Source organism: Rhinolophus hipposideros, assembly GCF_964194185.1.
Source record: "Rhinolophus hipposideros genome assembly, chromosome: 20".
NCBI lineage: Eukaryota > Metazoa > Chordata > Mammalia > Chiroptera > Rhinolophidae > Rhinolophus > Rhinolophus hipposideros.
Window position 1 is genome coordinate 24,781,693 of NC_138066.1, and position 23,277 is coordinate 24,804,969.

At 36.8% G+C, this 23,277-nt stretch overlaps 2 protein-coding genes across 4 annotated transcripts in view; one reads left to right on the forward strand and one right to left on the reverse strand.

Moving 5' to 3' along the window:
• The window catches only part of RPS6KB1 (ribosomal protein S6 kinase B1), a 120,700-nt gene that overhangs the window by 63,619 nt on the left and 33,804 nt on the right, over positions 1-23,277 (reverse strand). For 2 of the 3 annotated variants that reach the window (XM_081028988.1, XM_081028990.1), the window contains exon 15: positions 7,841-7,884. In XM_081028988.1, the coding sequence (XP_080885114.1) occupies positions 7,841-7,884 (44 nt within the window). Of the gene's footprint in view, positions 1-5,327; positions 5,476-7,840; positions 7,885-23,277 lie in introns of all 3 variants that reach the window. The other variant, XM_081028986.1, reaches the window with a different exon arrangement.
• Positions 9,443-21,349, forward strand: RNFT1 (ring finger protein, transmembrane 1). Its single transcript, XM_081028991.1, is given in 11 exon segments — positions 9,443-9,642; positions 9,810-9,948; positions 10,877-10,908; positions 10,911-11,330; positions 11,518-11,594; positions 12,689-12,789; positions 13,681-13,834; positions 14,452-14,610; positions 15,309-15,374; positions 18,486-18,587; positions 19,211-21,349. Coding segments are annotated over 11 exon segments (1,392 nt in total). The 5' UTR covers positions 9,443-9,635; the 3' UTR covers positions 19,346-21,349.

A 23,277-nucleotide genomic window follows, 5' to 3' on the forward strand; every position in this document is an offset into this window, starting at 1 on the left:
GGAGAAGGGGTCCATACAGGAGTCAGTTTCCGCGCGTGTGTGTGTGCGTGTGTGTGCATGTGTTACTTGAGGGTGGGTGCCCAGGGAGGCTGTGGCAGTGTTAGCACCGGCAGCTAAAACTCCTAGAGAAACCCCATCCTTGTAGACAGAGGAACTAAGAAAACGGGTCCCCGGGGTTCAAAGAGTTGTGGAGGAGAAATCCCCAGTTTTTTCTTCTCTCTCTTTCTTGCTATGACACAGGCAACTAAAATTCCTAGAGAAACTCCACCATCCTAGCTGTACGACAAAGGCAGGACATTAAGCAAAATTCCAGAGAGGAGAGAGCTGGAGAACCAGTTTTCCTAGTTTCATATACAAACCAGAATACCCCCAGAGCTCATTTCTGAGGTACACATACACAGAACACTCCAAAGCAGCACAGCAAAATCCTTGACAACGGAACAACAATATAAAGCAATGCACAAGTCTGAGACTAACCCCTAAGTAGTATGGATATAGGACAGATCTAAAGCAACACAGCACCGGCTTCGAAAACTATCCTGACAGTGAAACCCATAGGGGGAAAAAGGCAACACAGACCTTTCAGTCTCAATCCAATCAGGATGATTGACTGCTGAAAACAACAACAAAAATCAGACTTCAGAGAATTTTAATAGGACCCAACGTATCACAAAATAATATTCAAAATATCTAGGAAAGGAAAGGGGTTCTTCCAATGGATATCAACATGTCCTACCTTAAGGTACCCCTCAAATTTCCAAAGTCATTTCCACAGAGCTGTGTCTCATATGGGCATCTCTGTAATAGGCCAGCTTTCCATTGTTCTTCATTGTCCATCATCCATGAGTTAGTAAAACACAAAATATAAAGGCTTTCATCATTGTTCAATTCTTCCATCACTGCTAAGAAAATAGCATGTAATTCAGCCCACCTCGCTGATTTATTTTTACCTTCTTTGATCAGTGTGGTGGCCTTTTACACAGGATGTTGTCCAATTACCTTACAACCACCAACCATAAATCAAGCAGCTCTTTGTTGATCAGTTGAGAGCTGTTTACAGGGCACTGTTCAAGTAATGTCAGAATCTGGCGGGTCCTCACACAGCTTCAAAGTCAGTCCTAGGGGAAAAGAGGCTCCCTGATTGTATGTACATCATATTTTCATTCCACAGGTAGCATGACCCTGTATAAACCTTTTCCACTTTATTACTCTTCTAGGCACTGCCCTCCCCAACAGTATTTTCCCGATGTCATCCAAGACATCAGCATTTCAGGTGTCAAGATTATGTTATGTCCTTGAGTAACAGGGACAGTTTTTTGTTTTTAATTTCTTTTTTTTTTCGTTAGTTTCAGGTGAATAGGGGCAGTTTTAATTAATGCCTGAACAGCAAGCTAGTAATTGCCCCTCAAGTGGGAATTCTCTAGACCAAAGTCCCAGTTGTCAATGCTGGGAGATGCTCACAGGCTTTTGTGATAAGCCCCAGTCTGTGCTCCATATACAGCTACTGCACAAGGATTTGTCCATATAAGCACTCCAGCTTCTACTCTATACTGTTTGGACTCAGGCAAACTTATTGGTTCCCATTTAGCATGTCCAATTAATACTGCTTGAAGGGCAGATTTACATGCCTTGTGTTTTACAATACTACATAAGTGAAATGTTCCCCAGTCAGATCCAATGTTCATCGCCATAATACCATCAGGTAAAAGAGATGCAACCAGTTGACATAAAGCCTGTTCACACATACCAATTCGCCTCTAAATTTTCACTTTAATACCTATCAATCCTTACATTCCTAGCTGTAGCCTCCATTGGGACTTTATCAATAGGTTCTGGTTTTATAATAGTAGCTAAGGGAAGCATTCCCCAGTCAGACTAATATTCATTCCCATAAAACTTTAAGATAAAGGAGACACAATTTCTTTACATCAAGTCTATGTAAACATTCCAATTTCTATAATCTTCAACTCTTACATTTCTATATTTTCTTAATCTGATTATAGTTCAAGTTAGGGCTTCATAAATGGGTTTCCATACCATAGTGCATGGGGCTCCGTTGTAAAGGAGTCCCAGAATTTTTTCTGTCCTGGACCATTTTACCCACACAAGGGCATATAGCCTCGGGGGTTGGGCCAGATGAACCTGGCCCCTTGGTAAATCTTTACTTTGGTTAATCTACCTAACCATCACCCAAGGCAATTCTAGTTAGGATTTCTCATCATAATCTATGCCTTTTGGCTTTTTAAATTACCCCAAACTGCGGTAAATGGAGTCGACTTGTTTGGGGCCTTTTAATGTTGGGAGACAACCAAAGGGTCCCCATTGGTCCACTGAACTTTGATAGTTCTGTATAAACATCTTTGTTTCAACACCATCAATGTCCACCACATTCATCCCATTTCTCAATGACCACGTAAAGACTTCCACTCTGCTGAGACAAGTCCCTTCCTTGACTCTTCCCTCTGTTTCTCCCCCATTTTCTTATCAATTACTTTAATGATCTTGGTTTGAGTAAGACACATATTGGGAAGCTGAGACAGCAAACAGCTTCTCAGACTGTTGTTTGATTTTGCAGCACTAAGTTGTATTTCCTCACATATCTAGTAAACCAATTCCTCAGGAGTAGGTCTACCACCATTTCTAAATTCCATTAATAATTGTTACCTTTAGTAACTGATTGAAGTGCAGCTGCAGTTTCATACTATGGGTGACTAAGTAGCCATCCAGGGATCAGACTTTCCTCATCCACCACCCTCTCATCTTTTCACAAACCACATGTTTCCTTGAGCCAAGCATCATTTTAGCAAATCCCATTTCTCTGACATAAACTAAAGGAAAACTGTTCTGACACCAAGTGTATAGGATTTCTCCATCACACCAACTAATTTTCCAACTCTCTAGACACTAATTGGGTGACCTATAATTTAATTCAACTCCAGGTAGTTAGTGTCAACAGACTTGAGGGCTTAGTCCCACAAGATTGTCCTCAATCAAGTATCTGTCACAAGTAACAGGGCCCCAGGGTATGCATACTTTTTTGTCTGAGTTGGCTACAAAGTTAGAGATTCCCATAACCACCCATTCAAGTTCGATAATTTGCTAGAATAGGTCATCAAACTCAGTGAAACATTTACTTACGTTAACTGGTTTCTTATAAAGGATATTGTAAAAGATACAGAGGAATGGCCAAATGAAGAGGTACACAGGGTGAAATCTAAAAGGGTCCCATGTACAGCAGCATCTGCCCCCACGAAGCAAAAACTGAAAGAACTGAAAGGATAAATAGATAAATGTATAATTATACTTGGAGACTTCAATACTTCTCTCAGCAATGGATAGAACAAGTAGAGAGAAAATCAGCAAAGACTGGGGAGACCTGAACAACACTACCAACCAACTTGACCTAGTAAAACATTTCTAGAACACTCTGCCCAAACAGCAAACACTCTTTTGAAGTGCACCTGGAACATTTATCAAAACATATGATATTCTAAGTCATAATACAAATTTTAAATAATTGAAGTCATAAAAATTATGCTTTCTGAATACATCACAATCAAGTGAGAAACCAGTAATAGATATCTGAAAAAGTCACATATTTGGAAGTTAAACAACCCATCTAAATAATCTATGGGTCTAAGAAGTCACAAGGGAATTGTAAAATATTTTGAACGGAGTTAAAATAAAAATACAACATATCAAAATTTGTGAGGATCAATCAAAGCAATGCTTAGAGGGAAATGTATAAAATTATATGCTTACATTAGAAAAAAATAAAGATCTCAAATCAATGATCTAAACTTTCACCTTTAAAAACCAGATAAAGAAGAGCAAATTAAATCCAAAACAAACACAAAAAGGAAATAATAAAGGAAAAGGAAATAATAAAGAGGAGAAATCAATAAAATTAAACACAGAAAAATAATAGAGTAAAAGAAATAAAACCAAGGTAAGTAAAACCAAATTTTATTGAAAAATATCAATAAAATCTATAAACTTATAGCCATCCTGACCAAGGGAAAAAAGGACAAAAATTACCAAAATCAGGAATGAAAGAGGTAACATCGTCACAGACATTATAGATATTTAAAAGATAATAAAGGAGTATTACAAACAACTTTATGCGAATTCATTCATAGGCACAAACTACCAAAGCTCACTCAAAAAGAAATATATCATCTGAATAATCTATTTAAAAAATTAAAATTGCAGTTTAAAACCTTTCCCTAAAGAAAATTCTAGGCCAGATGGCTTCACCAAAAAATTCTACCAAATCATAGAGTAAGAAGTAATACTAATTCCATACAATCTTTTCTGAAAATAGGAAAGAAGGAAACATCTCTGATTCAGGCTAGCATGACCCTGTTACCAAAGCCAGATAAAGACAGCAGAAGAAAAGCAATATCTTCCATAAACGTAAGTGAAAAAATCTACCACAAAATATTAGTAAATCAAAAGCAGCATATAAAAAGGATTATACATTACAACCCAACGGGGTTTATCCTGGAAATGCAAGGCAGGATCAACATTTAAAAATTAATTGACATAATTCACCATATTAACAGATAAAACTGCATGATTTCTCAATAAAGGCAGAAAAAGCATTTTTAAAAATTCAATATCTATTAATGATAAGAAAAAAAAAAACTCAGTATAAAACTAGGAAAAGAAGAGAACTTACCAAACCTGAAAAATGACATCTACAACTGAAAAAACTATAGCTTAATAGTGAAAGACAATGCTTTGTCCCTAAAATAAAGAACAAGGTAAAGCTGTCTAGTCTCATCATGCCTAGTCAACATGTTACTGGCAGTTCTAGCCAACACAATAAAGAAAGAAATAAAAGGCATACATATTTGAAAGGAAGAGACTGTCTCTTTTAGGAGACAACATTATTTAAGTATAAAATACCAAGGAATCTACAACAAAGCTCCAAAAACTGGTAAGAGAGAAATGGATAATGTCATTCAAAGTCACAGATTTTACACCAAATTTTCGATCTCTTTATATCAAACTCTCAATTGGGTATCTTCATCTCTACGTGCCAAGAACTCCTAAGACTTAGTAGTTCCAAAACTTAACTTGTTATCTCACCAAACTGGTCTTCAAAAAATATATTCCCCAGAGAGATCTGGCCAAGATGGCTGTGCTTGGGGCCAGCCTGGTGGCTCAGGCAGTTGGAGCTCCATGCTCCTAACTCCAAAGGCTGCCGGTTCGATACCCACATGAGCCAGTGGGCTCTCAACCACAAGGTTGCCAGTTCAATTCCTCGACTCCCACAAGGGATGGTGGGCAGCGACCCCTGCAACTAAAATTGAACACAGCACCTTGAGCTGAGCTGCCGCTGAGCTCCCGGATGGCTCAGTTGGTTGGAGCGTGTCCTCTCAACCACAAGGTTGCCGGTTCGACTCCCACAAGGGATGGTGGGCTGTGCTCCCTGCTGCTGGACCTGGAGCTGAGCTACACCCTCCACAACTAAGACTGAAAGAACAACTTAAAGCTGAACGGCACCCTCCACAACTAAGATTGAAAGGACAACAACTTGACTTGGAAAAAAGTCCTGGAAGTACACACTGTTCCCCAACAAAGTCCTGTTCCCCTTCCCCAATAAAATCTTTAAATATATATATATATATATATATTTTAAATAATATTGTGATAGTGTAGTACAGTGTCAGATGGTTGCTGGACTTACCATGGTGATCATTCTTTAGGTATATAAATATTGAATAACTATTGTGTATACCTAAACTAATATAATATTGTGTATTTTAGTAAAAATATTTTTTAAATTGTATGTATATATTCATATTCCCTATTTTCTTTGGTAATGCCATCAATTTACTTTGGTAATATTTATAGCTTTCCAATATTGATTTATCCATCCCAAAGTACAAAATAGAGTTTCATCTTAAATTTCCTCTTACCCACTCCACATGTGCTTGGTCACTTAAGAGTTAACTTTTCTTATGAAACAAACTGCTCCAAATCTGGAGGCTTAAAAACAAAATATTATTTCCTGTGATTCTGTGGGTTGAGTAGCTGATTCTTCTGGTCTGAAACACCTCAGCTGAAACTGGATGGCCTGACACATATGTTTGGGGCCTCAATTGGAACACTGAGATGGTGGGGACACCTGGAGCCTCTCTCCAAGTAGCTCCTCATCTTCTAGGAGGCCAGCCCTGATTTGATTACATGGTGGCAGAAGGGTTGCCAGCAATAAGAGGGCAAGTCCCAGTGTGCAAACATTTTTCAAGCCTCTGCTAAATTACAATTGCTTTTATCCCAATGGCCAAAGCAAGTCATATGAGAGTCACCTGACTCACATATAAAAGTCACGTGAGTTTCAGGGAGAGGACTACCCAAGTGTATGGATGTAGATAGGTGTGGAAAACTGGCTCAAGAAGGGGGGCATAACTGCAAACATCTCCCAGACTTAATCTTATTGATTCTATCTCTTTATAATCTCTCCAATCCCATTCTTCTTCTTGAATCCCATTTCACTGAGGTGTTCAAGACTTTCATATCTCTTACTTCAACTACTTGTAATAGTCTCCTAACTGAGCTTGCATTGCTGTAAGCTATCAGCATGTACAGTTCCTGGAAAATACAAATCTGGTCATATAACTCTGCTGCTTAAAACTCAATAGCTTCCCTTTGACTATTAAACTATAGAATAAATTCCTAAATGAGACCCAAAAAATTATTTCATATTCTAGCCCCTACTTTCTTTTACTAGTCCCTCATATGCACCCTCCTCTTTCAGAAACAAACATGAAGTCCTTCAAAGGGCCATGGAATTTCAATACCACAACTTTACACATAATGTTGTTTCTATCTGGAATGTCCTATTACTGCTTGTGTCTTGGCAAATTTCATCTTATTCTTCAAGATTCATCTCAAATACCACAAATTCAATGAAGCATTTCTTGCCTGAAACAGTTAAATGCTCCCACTTCTTGCTTCCATTGCATCTCACACAACTTTCAATTACAGTGTTTACTCCGATATAATTATTTGTTTGGAGACCTGTCTAACCACTATTTCACTGTGGGATGGGGACTGTGTCTATTTTAATGTCTATCTCTCCAAATTCTCATACAATTCTTGACATTTAGTAACTATTCAGCAAATCCTTTTTAAAATTAATCAATTAAAGTGTCCGTTTCCAACATTCTAGATGCCAGTGGAAAGAAAATTTATCAGGTAAGTCTCAAATCTTATCATCAATTCAGTACTCTTCTTCAAACGTTACTTTCAGTCAAGTTATTTGAATGGAATGCAGTTCTAAGTGTACCAATAAACTTTCAACATGTAATAATATACCTTCAATGTGTTACAAATACATTAAAATAAGAATTTAAACATTACATTACGGTGTGTAAATGTACTAAATTTACAAATATACCAAATATGCTAAAATTATCAATGTACTAAAACATACTGAGGCTCTATTGCAACTGTAGCTGGATTATGTGAGATTGAGTCTCTTTGTGTCCTGAATTCTCACACATTTTAATGTTTAAAGTAAAAACACCCGTGTTGCAGTTAGAATGGTAGATTATATACAAATAAATCTCCTTGAAAAGTTCACTTCAGTTGGCCCTCAGCCTTTGCTATAGACCAAATGTATGTGTCCCCCACAAAATTCACATGTTGAAATCCTAACCTACAATATGATAGTATTAGGAAGTAGGGGTAGGTCATGAGGGTAGTACCTTCGGGAATGAGACGACCGATAGTATCTTGATAGACATTCCGAAGAGCTCCCTCCACTCTTCCACCATACGAGGACACAGCAAAACCACATTTATCTATGAACTAGGAAGCAAGTACTCACCAGACACCGAATCTGCTGGCACGTTGACTTCCCAGGCTCCTGAACTGTAAGAAATAAATTTGTTCTTTTTAAGTCACCCGGTCTATAATATTGAAGCCCAAATGGACTAAGACTGCCTTACTGACCCACAAACCTAATTTGTTGGGAAGACTTACACTAGCCAAATTCATGGAGACGTACGAATTTTAAAAACCCAGTTATCTTAATCCCCAGCGAGAAGCAGATCTAATACCGGTGGTGTGGGGCCAGGGTGGAGGGCTTTCCAACTAAGGGAAGTGGTTTGGTGACAGAACTAATAATCTGAGTTAAGCACAGTCTCAAAGTGGATAACCGAGGTTAAACAGTGGATTCAGCTTCAATGTAGGAGAAAATAAGGTACACACAATTTCACGGGTTCGAGAGCCTCAAACAGCCAGCAAGCTAACTTGGGCAAAGTTGTTGTGAACGGTTTTAACTCAGGTAGTGACCCACAAAAAGCCAAAGTAGCACACTTTTCACTAGATATTCAACTCATAACGTGTGTATATATGTACGCAAATTTATCCTCTCTAGTGAGGAAAAACTGAAGTCCTCACTCCTCGCCTAAGTTAACTAAGCCCATATGGCATGAAATATTTAATTTCAAGAACTGTAGGAAGACTATCACGTCACTTACTTAACGTGAATTTCTATAAATTAATGGTATAAAGCTTGGGGTTCAAAATGGAAAGGCTATTGGTGGTTGTGGGGGATGGGTGAGAATCATGGACTACATTTATCATTTGAAGACTATTTTGGCGGGAGAGGAAAAAGAGGCAGGGTTTGCTGTTTCTTTTGCGTAAGCTTTTTCTTAATAAGCCTTTTGTTTTAGAACGGATTTCGGTTAACAGACTGGTAGTGAAGGCAGTACAAAGTTCCCTATAGCCCGTACAAGACAAGGTTTTTAAAATCTCACGTCTGCTTCCATCCCCTACCATCTCCCTCACTTCTCTACGCTTCTGAACTCCCTTCAGCTTTTGACAGGGCCTGGATCCTAGAGTGCAACTTTTGGACTGGAACGAAAACGCCGCTCCGTTCAAACTGCCCCGCCCAGCCACAGCCAGGTCAGGAGTTAAGCTCGCGAAGCCCAACGCGGAAACCCTAACGCTATCGCTCCGCCCGGCCCCACTTTTCCAGGGACGCGCAGAAACCCCTGCCAACGTGGCTCCAACAACTCGGGTCACGCGAGGCGACCGCGAAGCGAGACCTGGGAGATCGGGAGCTTCTAGAGGGGAGGTGCCCGGGACCCGTGCCCTGAATCCTGAGGAACGAGCAGGGGCGGGACTAGGGCAGTTCCCGACATCAGGCTCCTCCTTTGAGGGCAGGTTCTCGAAGTCAAAACCTCGTTAACTTCAAAATATCCAGACCGCTGAGACGTGTGGCGGATTACACATAGAGACGCACGTACGTGTCGTGTCGGCCGTTTTGCTTAATGCAGACGTGTGCAGGCCGCCTCCGGCGCAGCGCACTCCTCCCCACAGCCGACTCCCCCACGCGGTCTCGCGCCCGTCGGGCACCCACATCGCAGCCTGGCCCTCAACGCGTCGCACGGGGGCGGGCCCGCGCGCGCGTGCGGACGTCCGGGGAGCGCGCGCGTCGCCGCCGCCACCACCAGCACCAGCACCAGCACCAGCACCAGCACCACCAGCACCGCCTCCGCGCCGGGCCGGAACTGAAGGTAGTGTGTTTTAAAGGTGATGGCCCTGACTGAGGGCCGAGAGGCCGCATTTCCCGCTCCTGGTGCAGCCACTGCCCACGGCTCCGTCTGTTCATCGTCATGAGAGGTCAGGCCGGGGGGGGGAGCAGGCGGTGGCCGCCGAATGGGCTCTGGGGAGAATAACTGAAGCACTCGAAGCTCGAACGTGGGTGGAAAATTCTGTCCTGGGGATTCCGGAAGTGTTTTCGTTTACTTTTTTTCCTTCCTTTTTTCTTCCCCTTATTGCTCGTGCAGGCAGGAAAGTGCGAGGGTTCTCTGTTTTGTTTTGTTTTGATAGAAAAGACACTGTTGCGCCCAACCTCGGTTTTCAGAGGTTTAACGAAGTAAGTGGTACCCGTGGCATTCGAGCATCGGTGAAAGCTTTTAGTGAAAGGTACTAAAATCCAAACCGCCGTACTGTAACTGAAAAAAACAAATTCAAACCTAGAAATGAACTAGAATGACACAGAACTTGCCCGGACATTAACCCTAGCTTCCTCCTACAGAAAAGGCAGGCTGGGATTCCAACTCTCGACGCCTGCCCACACTGGTCATTTAGGGATCCTTCCCTGCCAATGTCCTCTTTCCCGCAACACACATGCACACACACCCACCACGGTAGCATTTTTATTGGGCATACTGTGTAACTATCCTTATTCAAACCAAAGAGGCACCTAGCAATTACGTGGTGATTCCCCAAGTCTCCCTATTAAAGATATTTGGGTAATATTCTTTGTTTGGGGGTGGGGGGAAGGTAATACTCTTGGTATTAATTACTGGAAGCCCTTTTAGTAGCTTTGGGAAAGCTGTTTCAGCATAAAACGAAATTTATAGGTCACCTAAGTGAAATGTTTATTAGTTCTCCATGATGATACTGAATAAGACATTAAGATTTATTTTCCTATCCTTTCCAAGTATTAAAACATATGATTCTTATGAAATGTAGAGATGAAACTGCTCCAGTTGGGCAGAGTGAATGTATTGAAGTATTCAAGTGTGAATGAGTACTAGTACTCACATTATTCACATCTACTGGTCACCCATAGTTTAACTATTTTGCTGATTCCTTCTCTCATTAGAAAACGAGGCATTTGAAGCTCAATTCTTTTTGTAACAGATGTTCCCTAAAGGATAGTTTGTGTAGGACAGCAGACCTCTGCATTAAGTAAAGAAGGAGTCTAGTAACAAGTGATAGCCTGAAAATAATTCATCTACTATGATTATCAGCATCTCCTTTAGTGAATAAAAGATTGCTAGTGAGCAATATATTGCTTGTATTTAACTGTTCACATAGAATCTATTTTCTGCTCTTTGATTTTTAGGAGACAGAGCCCTGAAGCAAAGAAATCTGGATCACAAGAAAGTATTCAAGGGTCATGCAAGCCAACTATAGCCAACTGCGCAGTCCTCCAGGAGCTGCAGGCAGTGAAGATGCCTCAGCCTCCCAATGTGTCCATACAACATTGACAGAAAGTTCTTGTCTTCATTCTGGAGATGTGCATATCCAGATAAACTCCATACCTAAAGAATGTGCTGCAAATCCAAGCTCCAGAAATATAAGGTCAGGTGTCCATAGCTGTACCCATGGATGTGTACATAGTCGCTCACGGATTCACTCCCATAACGAAGCAAGGCAGCCTGATGATACTGCCATGGAGTCTGGAGATCATAATAGTAGCTCCTTCTCAGAATTCCGATATCTCTTTAAGTGGCTGCAAAAAAGCCTTCCATATATTTTGATTCTTGGTGTCAAACTTGTTATGCAGCATATAACAGGTAGGTTATAATAAAATACTGAATTGTTTCATTGCTAAATTCAGTAAATTTTATTTTTTAATGGTAATCTAAACTATGTATTTCAGTTACTTATTTTCTGCTTTTAAGATTGTGTTTCCTTTAAATTCATTTCATTGTGTTGTGTGTTTTTTTTTCTTTCAATTAACTGGAACTTATTTTCTAACAGGAATTTCTGTTGGAATTGGGCTGCTTACAACTTTTATGTATGCAAACAAAAGCATTGTAAATCAGGTTTTTCTAAGAGTAAGTATAACAAGCAACTAAAAATTAGTAAATGTTTCTCTGTAGATTATATACTCATTTTTGAGAGAAATAGGAATTAAGAGTTTTATTTGGCAATTTAAATATATTGTAACATCCATGATACATTGTTATCTAAATGACCTGGAATAAATTTTCTGTCCTAATGTTGATTTCACTTTATTTTCATTGTATGTTGGGTCCCTGATAGAAAACGAAAAAATAGGATTAAAAGGTTTAGAAAGCACTATTTGATATGATTTGTTAAGCGCCTTCATGTTTTATTAGTTTAACTATAACAAGTAATATAATCATCATTAAAAACGTTAGCTGTTGCACTGTAAAATTTAAAAGTTAAACAAAAGGTATACTGAATAAATGAATATTGAGGTTTTTATATCTCTCATATTTAAAGGAAATTAAGGACAAGAAGTTTTTCCATAACTTATGAGTCCTATTCATATAAATTATTGGGAAAAGTAGAATTAGTTTATAAAATTTCACCTTCAAGCAACTTTAAAGAGTAGTATCTGTGTAAAGCATCATGCATTCTGACCTGGAAATTTGTAGTTAGAACCTATCAAACCATAAAAATTTAATTCAGAGTTTAAAACTTTTAATGAAATTAGTATTTAAAACTTAATTTTTAAAAACAAATCACCGTATTAAATTCTTATTGAATGTCTGAGAATTTAAAAAGTATACTTATAAATCCTGATAACTTAAATGCATTTTTAAAAATTCTGTTTTGTCAGGCAAAAATAGGGAACTGCAGAAGTAAAGTTTACATTCGGGTGGGTCCTTTACGTCAGCTTGTAGATTTGGCTTTTTTGAAACATAGGTAATGTTTTTATACAATGAAGAAACATGTATTTTAAAATTTGTTTAAAAATGAGTTCTGTTTTGTTTACTAAAGATATATAAAATAGTGTGGTGATGTACAATTTAACAGATATTCTATTATTTTTAATAAGATTAATCATTTTAAAACATTCTAAGCTAATAAACTAGTCATTAAAGTACAATATTTAGTTTAATGATATTTAAAATTCTGGCATAATTCAAAGTAACAAATCATAAAATTGTTTATTTTTCAGGAAAGGTGCTCAAAGATTCAGTGTGCTTGGTTACTGGTATTCTTAGCAGGATCTTCTGTTCTTTTATATTACACCTTTCATTCTCAGTCACTTTATTACAGGTAATTAGAGGTCCAAGTACACAATCACATTTTTTATGCAATCATGTATTCCATAGCACTTTGCATGTAGCTTACTTGTGTATATTTATTGTTAGAGTTCAATTTTTACCTATCCGTCTCCTTCCAAGATTGTAAGCTCTGAGTGACTTATTCAGATTTGTATACCCAGTGCTTTGGCTCATAGCAGGTGCTCAATAAGTATTTCTGACACTTCAATTTTTACTTACGTAATTAGTAGTTATTAAGTACTTTTAGGTTGTTGTTGGTAGTTTTTGTTTTTTTATTTTTATTATTTTTTGACAAATAAAAATACATACTTCAAAGTTGTACCACATGATGTTTTGATATAGGTATACATTGTGTGGTAAGAACACTTGATCTTTGTTTCTGGAAGTAAGGATAAGACTTGCTCAAGGACAGTAATTGATAAGTTTCCATAATAGATAGAAGTGTTCTGAATTTTTGGCTTTAATCAGATAATTTTAAGTCTTGGTTTCAGTAGAGTTGGAGAGATATGGACAAACTGTTATATAGTTTGTAGGTGGAGCCAATACCACTCAAGATTGGACTGGGAGCTGGTTGAGAAAATGGCAGGTATCTAAAATTAGTGAATTTTTCAGATTATAGGCTAAAAAGGTATCAACCATGACAAGCTAGGAAGACTGTTCTTTTTTCTATTCTATGGAGGAAAGATTTGAAATTTAAACATTTTAAAAGTCTTTTTAAAAGAAGCAAAATGATCTTCCATTTTGTTTATGTGAACTCTTAACATTTTCCAAATTCATATATTTACACATCAAATTAAAATATTCAGTAGCAAATTAAAAACCCCTATGAATTCTTTATTATTGTATGTTGTTCTGATAAGTTTTGATGTTTTTCTCTTGGTAGCTTAATTTTTTTAAATCCTGCTTTGGACCATTCAAGCTTCTGGGAAGTACTGTGGATTGTTGGAATTACAGACTTCATTCTGAAATTCCTCTTCATGGGCTTAAAATGCCTTATTTTATTGGTGCCTTCTTTCATCATGCCTTTTAAATCCAAGGTAAGACACTAACATGTTTTATTGGAACGATGTTAGCAAATCACATTAATGTTATTTAGTCTTCATTTAAATAATTCCTTCATTTATAATTTTTCAGTTTGTTAAATAACCTAATTTAAATTATCTATGTTATCTCAGACTTGAACCTAAATATTAATCTATTCCAATAAAATCAGAATTACATTTGCTTCAGAATTACCTAAAAATCAGTCCCCACATCAAACATGGAAAAATATTATTTAGATTTGAACTTCTGTTCTCCTTCAGGGCATTATCAATTCATAATTGATAACTGTATGCTATTATTCAGTGTTTTTACCATATTCAATAAGAACTAATATAAATTTTTCTAATCAGTAAAGACATACATAAGTTTTACTTGTATACGTAAAACATTTTCAGTGTCATTCTTTAAAAATTATTCGAAAACAAGCCACTCAGTGATTATGTGAGAACCAGGTTGAGGTTGTGTCTTAACCACTGTCATGGAGATGAATTTTATAGGTATCTGTGATTGTGCCATATTCTCATGATATTCAGTCCAATATGAAGTGTTTGTGATATGAATATAAGCAGCTTGGGTAGCTTAATTTGTTATATTTTTCCTCCCTTTTTAGGGTTACTGGTATATGCTTTTAGAAGAATTATGTCAGTATTACCGAACTTTTGTTCCCATACCAGTTTGGTTTCGTTACCTTATAAGCTATGGGGACTTTGGTAATGTAACTAGATGGAGTCTTGGGATATTGCTGGCTTTACTCTACCTCATACTAAAAGTAGGTAACGTTACAAGTCTTGTCATTGCATAATGACTCATAATGATTACAGAGTTTACATACTACTTTTCTCTTTAACTTTTAGTTTCTCATCATATCACTAGTTTGAAGTAATAGTAGGTTCTATATCTACTTAGAAATGGAGAAATGGAAATATATATCTTTACCTTAATCCAGTGGTTCTCAAATTTTCTTGGGGGAGTGGACTTCCACATATAGCATGGATTTTCTAAACCAGGAGGAAAGGGTGAATAGAACATACCCATCTGCAACAGTAGCATCTGTCATACACATAATTCTCAAACTAGTGGGGTATCGTATCCTGTTCCCTCTATGCCTGCTTCCCCAAACTTAATTACTTTATGAAACTTTAAAATCTAATTATGTTAAAAACATGTGAACCAAGTAGAGTTGCCCTGTCTGTTACATAGTTAACTTTCTATTTGTCTTGACCAAATTGTAATTCTGGGTACTCATATGTACTTTTTTTGGTTAAGAGTGGCTGAAATCTATAAATTGAGTAAAATATTCCATAATTGAACTTTAAATATATTTAGATTGAAATGATTAACTGTGCTATGCAATGAGCATTAATTTAATATCTGTATTTGATATTATGGAACTTTAGCTTTGATCTCTGGGGTTAGCAGGTAAAGCTCTTTGAATTAATGAATTACCTCTTATTTATTTCCTTTTAGCTTTTGGACTTTTTTGGACATCTAAGAACTTTCAGACGGGTTTTGCAAATGTTTTTTATAAGACCAGTAAGTATTTTTTAATCTGTTAAGAGGAAACACTTTTAACCTTTATTTCTTCATTATAAAAATTTAACTCAGCAGTTTTACTAGTGTGGATTTCAAAATTACATTTTGTGTGGTTTTTTTTTTTAATTTTTCTAGTACTTTGGCACTTGGGGCTATGAGAATGATTTAGGAGTTCTGTCTATGATCAATTTCTTGACCTACACATTAACAGCCACCTGATAGTTAATGCAGTGCTTATGTATTTGAATGTGCCTCTTACCCCTTAAAATCACTTGACAGTCTTAAGGTTTTATAAACATTCCCTTAAAAATCTTGTCATGAACTTTTGTTCTTCCTTTTTTAATCCACAGATGGTGGCTTTATGTAGTTACATTAACTCCTTATTCAGCTTCTATGAAAGCACTTCCACTGTAATTCATTGTGTATATGGAAAAGCTCATTACCAAAATAAAGACCCTTGAAATTTTCTTACTGGAAAAATTTCCCCACCAATACTCAATTCTGTGTTCACCATTAAGTTCACAGCATGGAATTTAACAATAAATCGAGATTCCAATGTCAATTATAAACTTATGTTATTTTACTGATGTTACAAATTGCAGAGAAAGGATGTCATAGGCTCATTTGCTATTTACCGTATCTTTCCGTGTATAATGTGCTCCCATGTATAATGCGCGCACCCATGTTTTTGGCCCCAACTTTCAGGGAAAAAATAATTTTTTAATTCAAATTTTTATTTGTTTACATTTAGGTACTTGTTTTTTGTATTATAAAGGAATTTTAGCATTTATTTTTTAACATGTTATGGTACGAGAAATTTTATGTAACAAATAATTACAAAACACAAGAACAGACATAAGGTACAAGAAATTTTATGTACCATTAACAAATTTATGATATTTATGCATCCTATAAGGCCAAGAACTCTTCGTCGCTTACAAGTTCGTCATAAGTTCAACAATACCTAGTATCGTATTCCAGGGTATTATTTTGCATATGGATATCATTATTGATTTCTAGAGTTACACTTTTAACTCATACGCATAAATAAAAGAATTAAAAACATTTATATAGATATGGAGTTAGTACTACCCATGTATGATGTGCATCCTTATTTTTCCCTCACAAATTTGGGCAAAAAAGTGCACATTATACACGGCAAAATACGGTAGTAGCCTCAAAGGTTCTCAGTACTTAGGAATGGTTCTCAGTACTTAGATATGGTCACCAGATTTCAGAGTTTGAGCCTCAGTTTTGCAATCAATTCGGTACTTAAACAATTATTTGGTTGGGACTCAGGATCTGATTTAAAAGAATGCCAATCTAGTACTGTATGTTGGGGAGAAAAAAGCATTGTATCTACAAAGTAGACCACACCAATTGTCCAAGGCACCCTTTCCCTAAGATAGTAATGTAGTAACAAGTTTTCCTACATACTATTCAGACTTCTTTATTTAGACAAGATACAATATAATTGAGAGTTCAGCTTTGATCAAGTTAATTCATTATGTATCAGCCATTTTACCATAATTTAGTAAGGCTTATGTTGCAATAGTTTAATACTCCTTCCCTGTGAGGCATAGAGAAACAATCAGTCATCAATACTCTGATTTATTCCTGTGTCACTCAGGAATAAATACATGTCCTGGCCATGTACAAGTATACATATGTTCCTTAACTGCCAGGGAAATGGCAATTGCCACCAAGATAAACCTTCAGTTGAAGGGGGTCTGCAAAATGCCAGTCAAGAGTGGTATTTTAAAAGCTTGTCAGCACAAGTATTTGCAGTATACTCTGCTAAATGAGTTTACTGAAGGGGAATTGGAACCAAGGTCATTGTCCATCTGTAACTTGAAAAAAATCTTAGTTTTTAAAATTTTTATCCTTTTTGAGTCTGTTTGATTTTGTTAACCTTCAATATTTAGTACAATTTCATACAAGTTAGGTCATAGCTTCAGGTTCTTGAATCAAGTCGTGCCTTGCTCTCATTACCATGTTCTCACTTCTCTTCAGCCACTTTTTCCCAGTCATTTCTACAGAAAGCTGATCTCATTTGTAATATTTTGTCACATCTAGTAAGTAACTAAATTCTACTGAATTGTGAGGAAGTTATTAAGATCTTGAAGAAATCAGAAACATTTTTAACACCTTAGGAGGAAATTCAAAGAATTGTATTGTTCAGCCAGTTAATTTTGACAATATCTCTACCTAAGTGACATTTTGCAATTAGAGTTCTTTTATAAAATTTTATTCTTTCTTGTACTAAATGCTCTTTTGTGATAACTGATAATTAAAACTATTTTTAGAGTTAGTGGCAGGACATTGTTTGGTGGTCCCCACACCTTCACACTGAACTCACCTGCAGAGCTTTCAAAAATTACAGATTCCTGTTGTCACATCCCAGTATGTCTGGACCTATTGAATCAATCTCCAGCATGGAGCACAGAAATCTATTTTTAAAGCAATATCTCCACGAGTTATATTCAGTCAGCCACGCTCTGGATTGATTTTTCTGAACCACTGCCATAAATAAGTGGGCTCAATTTGGCAATACAGGGTCACCTGATACATTAATATAGACTTAATTATAGTTCAGATTACTTAATCTCTTAAGCCAGTATTGAATCAGTGAATTTAGAGCACTGTCATTTTTTGGGAATCCAGTGAATCTAAAAATCTTTCAAGATTCTATTATGTATTAATGAGTTCACTTTGATTCAGTCCATCAAGACGTGATTCTACATACGTAGTTGAGCTTTGAAATGTTTGTATCCTTTGGGAGAGTTTTCAAATGCCTACCGTGTTTCCCCAAAAAGAAGACCTAGCCGGACCATCAGATCTAATGCGTCTTTTGGAGCAAAAATTAATATAAGACCCGGTCTTATTTCAGTATAAGACCAGGTCTTATAATATAATAAATATGATATGATATAATACCAGGTCTTATATTAATTTTTGCTCCAAAAGGTGCATTAGAGCTGATGGTCCGGCTAGGTCTTCTTTTCGGGGAAACAGGATAGTTCCAGAGAGATCTGAGAAATACAGCATCACCTCCATACTGGAAGAACAGGAAAGAAATTTGTAGATGAGTAAAACTTCTTATCTTCACAGAGTTACGGAGTGGCTGCCAGCAAGAGACAGTGTTCAGATGTGGATGATATTTGTTCAATATGTCAAGCTGAATTTCAAAAGCCAATTCTTCTCATCTGTCAGGTAATTATATTTTTGAGCAACTTAAATACAACACTTTTCTGTCATTTGCAAAACTCACCTATTAGTTATAAGGGAAAAAAAAACTAGTGTTTAACAAAGTATTCAAGGCACATACTAGTAATTTGTGATTAGGGGTTTGGTAGATATGCTAAATATTGCTCCTTATGTTCTTATGGTTTTCATGCAGAGGAGCATTTATGAAGGGGAAAAATAATTCAAATGGTAAACTGGTTACCAATGTGATTAGAAAGAAGGCTATTTTTAATAACTGGATACTAGTCTTTTAGAACATCAGCATTTGTTACTGGATTGTGTAAGGCCCTTTCCTATACTTTATGGCAGAGCATAAATCATTATACTTGATCTTAAAGTTATCACCTAGGGATAGCTTATGTTTGATTAAAAGTGATTAAATGGATAGTACATTCAAAAGAACCAGGCTCTGCCCCTAAGACCATTGCGTTCTTGAATGTCATCCTTTCTCATTTTCTCATTTGTAAAACGAAGGGATTAGTGCTCTCCAAAATCCCTTTCAGCTCTGAAGAGTATGATTGTTTACAAAGTGATGAATTTAAAATGAAAATGTTATCAAGAATAAAATGTAGTTCTTAATTCTCTTACAGCATATATTTTGTGAAGAGTGCATTACCTTATGGTTTAACAGAGAGAAAACATGTCCACTGTGCAGAATTGTGATTTCAGACCACATAAACAAATGGAAAGATGGAGCTACTTCATCACACCTTCAAATATATTAAGTTATATAAACTATTAAGGCCACAAAACACTGATTGTATTTGGTTATAGTGAGTATTGATAAAGACATTAGAATGGATTTTCAGGGCTAGATGTTAAGGAAAATGTTTCCAAATGGTTTTAGAATATTGTCATAAGACTTAAAAGATTAAATGAAAGAACCCTATGTTTTAAAAAATATGTAAGTAATGTTCAACCTGATGCATATGAACATTTATTCTATCCTAATTATTTGACAGGTGATTGCAGTGTTAAATTGTGTTTTCTTGTTAATGTTACCAAAACAGCAATTGGATAACTAGAATGAGTAGATCTTGAGAGGAACTCAGGTATTCTTTCCTGACAATGTTTCCAGACTAAAGAATATTTTTCATGTTTTAAGATACACATTATCTGAAAGTAGAATTTTCTTTAGCTTGACTTTTATAATTCCCATTCTAAAAATTCTTAAAATTTTCATAAAAGTTGTATTTTTAAATGAAAGTTCTAAATGCTATATTTTACCCATAACAATCAGATTTTCTAAGTGAAGATTAACTGAGGATGATATATTTTAATACTGTATTCTCTGTACTATTATTAGTAATCAGTGAGAATGATTTAAATTCATTTTGTTTATGGACCTCATACATACAATCCTGCCATCAACTTTAATGTTCATACTCTTGCTTCCTGTATAGTGCCATGGACTGTCTTGAAGTAACTATTAAAATAATTGATACAGATAATAACTGGCTTCACTGATGATTTGAATAGTGTAACAAGACAAACTCAAATCTTAGAACAGAATTCCCCTTATACAACTAGTCTTCTCCAGAAATTTTCAATCACCATTACTTAGGAGATTAAAGCACGCACCCAGAGGCAACCTAAAGCCTTAGTGTGGTTTGTTGGCCTCTGAGTATTTGTGCAGTGTGGTGGGAAAGGGAATGAGGCACTTTCCCCTTGAAACCTCTAAGGGGGAACCAAGATCTATAACAAGTCTGAAGGGGTGCTTATATCTAAGTTTGGAGTACAAGGCCTCTACCCATTTTCTCTATCATCATCTATCAGTTTGTATACAAGGAAGACACAGTGGGAAGAAGTAGAAGGTAGAGGTAGAAAACAAACTTGTAGTGTCGATAAGACAGAGGCTAACCAGCATATAGATTAGTAAGGAGAATGACCAACCAGCTACAGGTTAAGTCACTTTCATGCCTATATGGTCCCCAAATTGGCATTAGAATGTTAGAAAGCCTGTAACTTTTTTCATCAGGTAAATATTGCCAGGTTATAAGTATACCTGTTTCTGTTCATTCAGTGAGGATGTATTTAACTGTTATCTACTTGGAGAACCATTGCAAATATTGAAACAAGCTTATCTGGCCTTGGGTCACCTTCCTGACTTTGTGGTGAAGCTAATAGTTGTTATTTAGGTATACAGCAAGAGACAGGTGAGAAAGGCAATTTGGGACTAGAATTTGGGTATGAAAGATAAATGAACTGACTTCTTGTGAAAAACACAAGAACAGCATCTTACTACATAGGTTATAATACCTGCTTATTATATCTACTTACCCTATGGCTATAGGGTTAGCTTTGTTTCTTAATGATTTAATAACAAAGAAAGTCACTAGGGGTTAGTGGGGTTTTTTTTAAATGAACAAGAAAGCAGTTCATATATAAATTTAATGGGGGAAATGTAATAGGAGAGCCATGCCATCCAATAACAATGCTGATGAGCTGGAAACATTACTTCTATTCCTTCACCTCAAAAACAGGAACAGGGACTCAAAAACCCATTTATTCTTTGTATATCACACCTGAAAGATTGTTTCATCAGTACTAAGAGTTGCTACTATGTTTCATTTAAAAAAGTCAATTTGAGAACTTCTATAGAGAAATCATCTTGGCAAGTGTGATAGAACTGCCTCATAAATAAGAAGTGGCCTATACAAAACTTTACCCATCTTAGGCTAGATATGTCATCAAACAATATGGTGAGTGTTTCAATAAAATTATTACAGTAAAAGACACATTGCCATTAATCTCCCTCAAAATATTCCCCCTTGGGCTGGCCCGGTGGCTCAGGCGGTTAGAGCTCCATGCTCCTAAGTCCGAAGGCTGCCGGTTCAATTCCCACATGGGCCAGTGGGCTCTCAACCACAAGGTTGCCAGTTCGATTCCTCGACTCCTGCAAGGGATGGTGGACTGCGCCCCCTTCCACTAGCAATGGCAACTGGACCTGGAGCTGAGCTGCGCCCTCCACAACTAACACTGAAAGAACAACAACTTGAAGCTGAATGGCACCGTGCCTCCACAACTAAGATTGAAAGGACAACAATTTGATTTAGAAAAAAGTCCTGGAAGTACACACTGTTCCCCAATGAAGTCCTGTTCCCCTTCCCCAATAAAATCTTTAAAAAAAACCCAAAACATATTCCCCCTTGTTTCGAACCTTTATTCCATCATTCTTGCCACTTTCTGAAGCAGTTCTCAAAGTCCTCTTTCGTGAGTGTCTTCAGTTGCACTGTCATGGCTGCCTCAATGTCCTGAATTCTTTTGACTTTCAGGAAGAGCCAGACGTCATACGGTGCCAGATCCAGTGAATAAAGTGAATGAGGACACACCGTAATGTTTTTGATAGAAATTGCCATACACCAGAAGCCATGTGTGACATGGAGCCTTTCCGTTGTGATCACAAAATACAGTGAATGCTGCTGAGTGCTATCCAACAGAAAGGCAGGGATCTTCAATATGGGAAGCAGCATGTTGAACCTTAGTATCTGTGTGACAAGTTTCAGCTTGTTCAGTGCAGTGAATCGGGTGTGAGCTATGATTGAGAGGTGTGTTGTAAAGTGTGCCGTAAATCATCCTCCATCACGACAACGCTCCGTGTCACACATCGCTTCTGGTATACGGCAATTTCTGTCAAATAAAAACATTAACAGTGTGTCCTCATCCACCTTATTCACCAGATCTGGGTACCGTACGACTTCTGGCTCTTCCCCAAAGTCAAAATGATTCAGGACATCAGCAGCCACAACAGCGCAACTAAAGACTCATGAAAGAGGACTTCCAGAACTGCTTCAGAGAGTGGCAAGAACGATGGGATAAGTGCGTTTGAAGTGAAGGAGAGTAGTTTGAAAGGGGTTAATGGCAATGTGTCCTGTACTGTAATAATTTTATTTAAACATTAACCGTATTTTTTTGTCACATCTCCTATAGTGAGACATTACTTGAGAATCTGCATATAACTTTTGACTCTACAGTTGGCCCTTCACATCTGCAGACATGTATTTATTGAAAAAAATTCTGTGCGTAAGTGGACAAATGCAGTTCAAACCTATTTTCTTCAAGGATCAACCATAGTTTATTAAATACGAGAACCTGAACGCAACTGGCATGTTAATGAAAAAAATTATTGAAACCATTTGTGCATCTGATAGTTATTTCTTCCTATCTAATAATAATAAAAAAATCACTTCTATGTTCATTCAAATTTGCATTTAATTTCTATGTACAGTCATTCAATCCGAAACCAAATACTTAATACAATAAACTAAATACAAGATGAAAAGCAGAAAAGGTGTTACCCTCATAGCACTCCTAATAAGGCAGCTGAAGAATTTATTTAGTCTGATAGATGCAAAGCCAACTTGGGATAGGAAAAAAATAATAAAGAGCAAACAAACACAATGAACCCATCTTTCAGATGTACTTCAGATAATCCACTGAGATAATACTTGTGTTGCATTGGTAAATTAAGAATCACACAAGAAAAGTTTTATATCAATCAGCAATAGATCATAGGTCATGGTGCGACAAATTCTTTTATGATTGCTTTGTCTAGCTTACTAGTGTCTACTCCTATGAAAGAAGGTAAATGTTTGGACACTGATGTTTTTATTTTGAGAAGTTAACCATTTTCAAAGCCTCAAAATCCATTCTTCAT